Source organism: Scyliorhinus torazame, chromosome 2 (assembly GCF_047496885.1).
Source record: "Scyliorhinus torazame isolate Kashiwa2021f chromosome 2, sScyTor2.1, whole genome shotgun sequence".
In the NCBI taxonomy this organism is placed as follows: domain Eukaryota; kingdom Metazoa; phylum Chordata; class Chondrichthyes; order Carcharhiniformes; family Scyliorhinidae; genus Scyliorhinus; species Scyliorhinus torazame.
The window spans coordinates 219974579-219982543 of record NC_092708.1 but is presented as its reverse complement, the minus strand read 5'-3'; the positions used below and the strand labels follow the sequence as shown (position 1 = coordinate 219982543).

At 44.3% G+C, this 7965-nt stretch overlaps 1 protein-coding gene across 2 annotated transcripts in view; it reads left to right on the top strand.

Moving 5' to 3' along the window:
- The first annotated feature begins 2081 nt into the window (after positions 1-2081).
- Positions 2082-7965, top strand: part of LOC140396054 (myosin light chain 3, skeletal muscle isoform-like) — a 32261-nt gene continuing 26377 nt past the window's right edge. The window contains exon 1 of one of the 2 annotated variants that reach the window (XM_072484156.1): positions 2082-2346. In XM_072484156.1, the coding sequence (XP_072340257.1) occupies positions 2224-2346 (123 nt within the window). In that variant the 5' untranslated portion in view covers positions 2082-2223. The remainder of the gene's footprint in view (positions 2347-7965) is intronic. The other variant, XM_072484150.1, reaches the window with a different exon arrangement.

Below are 7965 nucleotides of genomic sequence, written 5' to 3'. Positions count from 1 at the left end.
ATATTTGTTCTAATTATAAATAAACAGCAATTATGTTTAAACCTACACACCTGGTGACTGTAATTATTGGGCAGCCAAAGATTTCATGTATTTTCAGAACAATTCTTGGTTAATTCACAAGTGTTGTGCCTCTGGGGCCTGTGGGGCTGGAACAACCATACACTAGCCCAGGGTGTTGTAACAAGATGTAAGCCTGTTTACTATTGATGCTCACTCTACTTGATTCGTTAAGCCTGGATATGAACTATAAAACAAGCTGTAGCAGTTCCTGGAAGCAAAGAGCTATAAACATGGAGCCAAAATTTTAAAGCAGTCACATTCATATATGCTGTTGTGCTATCTTTGCATAAATCCAAAATATATATTTTACAACAGTATGACCAGAACTAAAATTGTGAGCACTTGGGCTGTGCTGCTGTGTCATCCCAAATTGTTCAGGTTTTTAGGGTTTCTCAATATAGAGGAATAGAATATAAAAGCAAAGAGTTATACTGAAATGTTACTGATCATTGGTTAATGCTCAGCCGGAGTATTGTGGATAATTCTCCACAGCACGCTTCAGGAAAGATCTAACAACCTTAGAAAGGACACAGAGGAGGTTTACTAGGTTGTTCCTGGGAATGAGAGACTTCAGTTATGCAGGCAGAGATTGGGAAATTTAGGACTGTTCTGAATAGCGAAGGTGACCTATAGAGATTCTATAGTTAAGAGATGACCTATAGAGATTCTTAAGATGCTGAAGTTTTAATTGAGTAAATAGAGAAAAATTATTCCCTCTAATGACTTAGTCAATAACCAGTGGTCATGGACTTCAAATCTAGAGCGAAGATGGGGAGACTTTTTTTCAGTCAGCAAGCTGTCAGGATCTGGAATGTTCTACCTGGAAAGGGGTTGGAAACTGAATTCATTTGCGATTTTAAAAGGTAGTAAATCTATTTCAGAATGAGGAACATATAGGTTTGTGGACCAAAGGAGATGTGGGGCTGTGCGCATTTTTTTCTTTCAAGTAGTCAGCACAAGTACTCAGAGCCGAATGATCTCCTCCAGTGGAGTAAATGTTTATGATTCTAGGGACAAGCAGAGGCTGAAAGGCTACTTATGCTGGTGTGTCTGTGTTGGGAGCTGTGAAGTTGAAAGGGTGACGTGTTTCTAATGTAAAGGTCCAGGAGTCAGTCAGTAAGGTGACTGCCCTCCATTTCTGTCCAAAGGTCATCCCTCCTTTGAGTACCGTTAGCAAATGTCCCTCACGACAAGCCTCTCGCTCGCTAATTTTAAACACTCAATTTGGCATTTATGAAAGGCATAAATAATCGCCAGTCGGGCAAATGGAGATGATAAAGGCGACGAGCCTTTACCGAGTGGACAGCCGGGTTCAGAGCAATATATCTGACAGCTTTAAGGGAGACTATAAAGAGATCCCCAGTCCTAGCCTCAGGACACAAGTGCGCAGCTGGTAGTGCAGCAGGCGCTCTCCGCCAAGGAGCTCATTCCTTTCCTAACTGTGTGAGGGCCATTTGCTAGCAGGAACAGCCAGCCCGCCAACACACCTTGGAGTGTGTGGAGAGAGAGAGAGAGACTTGCTTTAGGGCGGCAGTTCATATCTCGTTCTCCTCCATGTAATTAAAGGTTGCCCGTCGCTTAGGGACCAAAGCCATGAGCAGAGCTGCAGGGGGGAGCTTGTAAGCCCTCGGGGGTTGGGCCTGTGAGGGCGCCTTGCACTTGAGACTCTGGCATTCCCACTTGGTGGGTTGGATTTCACTTTTATTTTTAAACTGCCGCTTCATCGACACTTTCTGCAGAAAGGGACCTGGCACTTGTGTGATCCCGAGGAATTCCCACCCATTCCCAAATGCCAGGGGAAACCAAATCAGCTGCCGGTGATGTGAGGAATGTACAGCTTCAACAGATCAGAATTCGCTTTAAAATGTCCCACAATGTCACCCCACGTCAACAGGCGGGGAATCTGACTTTAGGGGAGCTCTTTCATTCCTGGTGTACAATAAAGGATTGAGAATTCACGCTGGTTTGGTAAACTCTTGGTTCCATTTATAGTCCGGCCAGTCTATCTCCCTTCCTGTTGACTGTCCAATCGAGCGGCATGTGACAAGTTTGTCTTATCAGTAAGGGGCATATATACCGCAGCTCCCAGGCAGACCTCACTGCCCGGCTCCACATTCACAGCCTCTCACTAACTCCAGGCGCCTGCCTCAATCTAGATCCCAAATGGCACCCAAGAAGGATGTAAAGAAGGCAGAGCCCAAAGCTGCGGCGGCTCCTGCTCCTGCTCCCCCACCCCCTGAACCACCTAAACCCAAGGAGCCAGCCATCGACTTGTCCTCAGTTAAGGTGGGTACATTTCCGCGGGAAAATCGCCAGCAAGTCTTTGCTCGAATACATTGCTGCTTTTTTTTAAATAACCCTACCGCTCTAAGTTATGTCCAAGGGTCATGTCTATGAGATATTTTCAGAGGGCTGCATGTTGTAGGGATTAAGTTGTTCTTAACAAGTACCAAATTATAAAAATGTGGGATTAGAGATCTGGCTGCCTTGGCAGAGCCCAGTATTAAACTGCTCCAAGTGTTCCTTTATTATTTCTTCCATTTGTTATTACTTTTAAGATTTTCTGAAATTATATTTTTGCTGTGCATTTTGAACTCTTGGTAATCTGGAAGAACCGTGATTGCATCTTGTCTCCCACTGCATGTGCTGCACAGGCGGGGGGGGGGGGGGGTCTATTCCACATGGATCTCGAGAGTCCTCTTGCAACCTAATTTTATCACCCGCCTTACTCCCCGCCTCCCAGTCTCCCCGCCTACAGCAGGCTGAGAGAGTTCACAGAAATTTACTCCAGACATATGACTAAATATGGGAGCGACACTAAGACGTGTCAGCTAGTATTACCATGAGATGCGTTTGCTTCAAAAGGGCAATGTCTTTATGTATTGTACATAATGTACCGGACTCCTATCCGTTGCCCTGATAAACCTGTTCTCAGATGTACGTTGGGCCAAGTGTTGTCACTGACATTCAATGTGCATCTTGACTAAACATGTCGCTACCACCAATAATCCCCTTTCACACTTTCAATAAAATTGTAAAAAAAAATAACTCGTCACAGATTCAATGCTTTGTCATCCAGAATCAATTTTTCACCTGCATTTTACAGTTTTCCTATTAATAATTATTAACAATATTGCTGTTAACAACTGGAGAACTTTCTCAGCTAATCCCATTCTTAATTCCGAGAACTGGACACACGAATTGGAAGGAAATCCCTTCACTGCCTCATTTCCCCGGGGCCATGTTGTACATTTTCTATCTCAGCGCCAACATTCTCAGCGGAGCTCAGACTCGCAATCTCGCAGCATCCTCGTCACACGAATCTTTATACAGCGACTTGTCTCTTTGAAGTGAGAGGGTTTTACTGGCAAGCAAATGTTTAATGTGTGACCAGGGCGCACGAGTTTAATGTTCGAATGGAAACTAAGATGCAACGGACCATTTACACTAAATATTGGAGAGGAACTTATTAAATCAGAACTTTGTTCCCCAGATCCGTATTAGTGAGGGAGACTCGGTGAGGGCATATATAAGGGAGGCTGTTAGGGTATATGTAGAGGTGGGCACTGTGAAAGTATATGTAGAGATGGACACTGTGAAAGTATATGTAGAGATGGACAGCATGGCAGTAAATGTGGAGATGGGCACTGTGACAGTATATGTAGAGATGGGAACTGTGAGAGTATATGTAGAGATGGGCACTGTGAGAGTATACGTAGAGGTGGACACTGAGAGTATATATAGAGATGGGAATTGTGAGAGTATATGTAGAGATGGGCACAGAGAGTATTTGTAGAGATGGACACTGTGAGGTTAGAGATAAGACATGGTCATTGTGAGGGTATATGTAAGAGATGGGCACTGTGAGAATATATATAAGGGATTGACATTGAAACAATGTGTAGAGATGGGAACTGTGAGAGTATATGTGGAGATGGGAACTGTGTGACTATATGTAGACATGGGCACTGTGTGAGTATATGTAGATTTGGACACAGAGTATATGTAGAGATGGGCACTGTGAGAGTATATGTAGACATGGGCACTGTGTGAGTATATGTAGATTTGGACACTGAGAGTATATGTAGAGATGGGCACTGTGAGGGTATATGTAGAGATGGGCACTGTGAGAGTATACGTAGAGGTGGACACAGAGTATATGTAGAGATGGGCACTGTGTGTGACAGTATACGTAGAGATGGACAGGGGCTGTTTAGCACAGGGCTAAATCACTGGCTTTGAAAGCAGACCAAGACAGGCCAGCAGCACAGTTCAATTCCCGTACCAGCCTCCCCGAACAGGTGGCGGAATGTGGCGACTAGGGGCTTTTCACAGTAACTTCATTTGAAGCCTACTTGTGACAATAAGTAATTTTCATTTCATTTCATTTCACCCTCACAGAGCTCATCTCTACATATACTCTCACAGAGCCCATCTCTACCTTTGCTGTCACACACAGTGCCCATCTCTACATGTACTCTCACAGTGTCCACTTCTACATATACTCTCACAGTGTCCACCTCTACATATACTCTCACAGTGCCCATCTCTACATATACTCTCAGAATGTCCACCTCTACATATACTGTCACAGAGCTCATCTCTACATATACTCTCACAGAGCCCATCTCTACCTTTACTGTCACACACAGTGCCCATCTCTACATGTACTCTCACAGTGTCCACTTCTACATATACTCTCACAGTGTCCACCTCTACATATACTCTCACAGTGCCCATCTCTACATATACTCTCAGAATGTCCACCTCTACATATACTGTCACAGAGCCCATCTCTACCTTTACTGTCACACACAGTGCCCATCTCTACATATACTCTCACAGTGTCACCTCTACATATACTCTCACAGTGTGAAAACGAAAATCGCTTATTGTCACAAGTAGGCTTCAAATGAAGTTACTGTGAAAAGCCCCTAGTCGCCACATTCTGGCGCCTTTTCGGGGAGGCTGGTACGGGAATTGAACCGTGCTGCTGGCCTGCCTTGGTCTGCTTTCAAAGCCAGCGATTTAGCTCTGTGTTAAACCAGCCCCTATATATGTAGAGATGAACACAGTGAGAGTGTATGTAGAGTTGGGCACTGTGAGAGTATATGTAGAGATGGGCACTCTGAGGGTATATGTAGAGCTGGGCACAGTGAGGGTATACATACAGATGGGCACTTAGGTATATGTAAGAGATTGGCATTATGAGGGTATATGTGAAAGATGGACATGATAAGAGTATATGTTGAGATCGGCATTGTGAGAGTTTACGTAGGGTGGACCAATGGCTCAGTGGTTAACACTGCTGCCTCACTGCGCTGCGGACCTGGGTTCGATCCCGGCTCCGGGTCACTGTCTGTGTGGAGTTTGAACATTCTCCCTGTGTCTGCGTGGGTCTCACCCCCATAACCCAAAGATGTACAGGTAGGTGGATTGGCCACGCTAAATTGCCTCTTAATTAAAAAAAAAAGAGAATTGGGTACTCTGAATTTATTTTAAAATGAAATAAAAATGAGAGTATATGTAAAGATAAGCACTGTGATGATGTGCAGAGATGGGCACTGAGAGAGTATTTGTAGAGATGGGCACTGTGAGGTTAGAAATAAGACATGATCATTGTGAGGGTATATGTAAGAGATGGGCACTGTGAGAATATATATAAGGGATTGACACTGTGAAAGAATATGTAGAGATGGGCATTGTGAGAGTATATGTAAGAGATGGGCACTCTGAGGGTAGATGTGAGATGTCACTGAGAGTATATATAGAGATAGGCACTGTGAGAATATATGTAGAGATGGACACTGTGAGGGTATATGTAGAGATAGGTACTGTGAGGGTATATGTAGAGATGGGCACTGTGAGGGTATATGTAGAGATAGGTACTGTGAGGGTATATGTAGAGATGGGCACTGAGAGTATTTATAGAGAAGGGCACTGTGAGGTTATATATGAGTTGGGCATTGTGAGGGTATATGTAGAGATAGGTACTGTGAGAGAATATGTAGAGATGAGCACAGCAACAGTATATGTAGAGGTGGGTGTTGTGAGACTATACTTAGAGATGTCACTGTTAGAGTACTTGTAGAAATGGGCACTGTGACTCTATATGCAGAAATGGGCACTGTGATAGTATATGTAAAATGCGCACAGTGAGCATATATGTAAGAGATAGTCACTGATAGCGTATATATAGAAATGGCACTGGAAAGGGCAGCACGGTGGCGCAGTGGGTAGCACTGCAGCCCTCACGGCGCTGAGGACTCAGGTTCGATCCCGGCTCTGGGTCACTGTCCATGTGGTGTTTGCACATTCTCCCCGTGTTTGCGTGGGTTTCACCCCCACAACCCAAAGATGTGCAGGATAGATGGATTGGCCACGCTAAATTGCCCCTTAATTGGAAAAATGAATTGTGCACTCTAAATTTAAAAAAAAAGAAATGGCACTGTGAGTGTATACCCAGAGATGGGCACTATGAATGTATACATAGAGATGCGCACTGTGAGAGTATATGTAAGGATAGGCACTTTGAGAGTATATTACGAGGTGGGCACTTTGAGAGTATATGTAGAGATGGGCACTGTGAGAGTATATATAGAGATGGGCACTGTTGGGCAGCAGGTGGTGCAGTGGCTAGCACTGCTGCCTCACGGCGCTGAGATCCCAGGTTCAATCCAGGCCTGGGTCACTGTCCGTCTGGAATTTGCACATACTCCGCACAACCCAAAAGATGTGCAGACTAGGATTGGCCACTCTAAATTGCCCCTTAATTGGAACAAAAAATAATTGGGTACTGTAAATTAAGAAAGGGATGGGCACTATGAGAGTACATGTGGAGATCGGCACTGTAAGAGTATATATAGGGGTGGCACTCTAAGGGTATACGTAAGACATGGGGACTGTGAGAGTATATGTAAAAATAAGTTCTGCGAGAGTATATGTAGACATGTGCAATGTGAGAGTATATGTACAGATAGGAACTGTGAGAGTATATGTTTGGACGGGCACTGTGAGAAAGGATGCAGAGATTGGCACTCTGTGGGTATATGTAAGAGATGGGCACCGTGAGAGTATACGTAGAGATGGCAACTGTGGGAGCATATGTACGGATGAGCACTGAGTATATATGTGGAGATTTGCACTGTGAGAGTATATGTAGAGATGGGCATTGTAAGAGTATGTGCAAGAGATTGGCATTGTGAGAGTACATGTAGAGCTGGGCACCGTGAGAGTATATGTAGAGATGGGCACTGGCAGAGTATCTGTAGCAATGGGCACTGTGAGGTTATGTATAAGAGATGGACACTGTTACAGTATATGTACAGATGGGCACTCTGAGAGTATATGTAGAGATGAGCACTGTGGATGTACATGTACAAAATGGGCACTGTGGGACTATATGTAGAGATGGGCACTGTGAGAGTATATGTAGAGATGCGCACTGTGAGGGTATTTATGAGAGATGGGCACTGTTACAGTATAGAGTATAGAGATGCGCACTGTGAGGGTATACATAAGAGATGAACACAGTGATAGTATATTTAAGAGATGGGCATTGATAGAGTATATGTAGAAATGGGCACTGAGTGTAAAGGCAGAAGTGGGCATTGTGAGAGTATATGTAGAGCTGGGCCCTGTAAGAGTATATGTGATAGTGGGCACTGATAGGGTATATGTAGAAATGGGCATTGTGACTGTATACGCAGAGGTGGGCACTGTGATAGTCTATGTAGAGATGGGGACAGTGAGAGTGTATGTAAGAGATAGGCACTGATGGAGTATATGTAGAAATGGTACTGTGAGTGCATACGCAGAGATGGGCACTGTGAGTGTATACATAGAGATGCGCACTGTGATAGTACATATAGAGATGGGCACTCTTGGGCTGCACGGTGGTGCAGT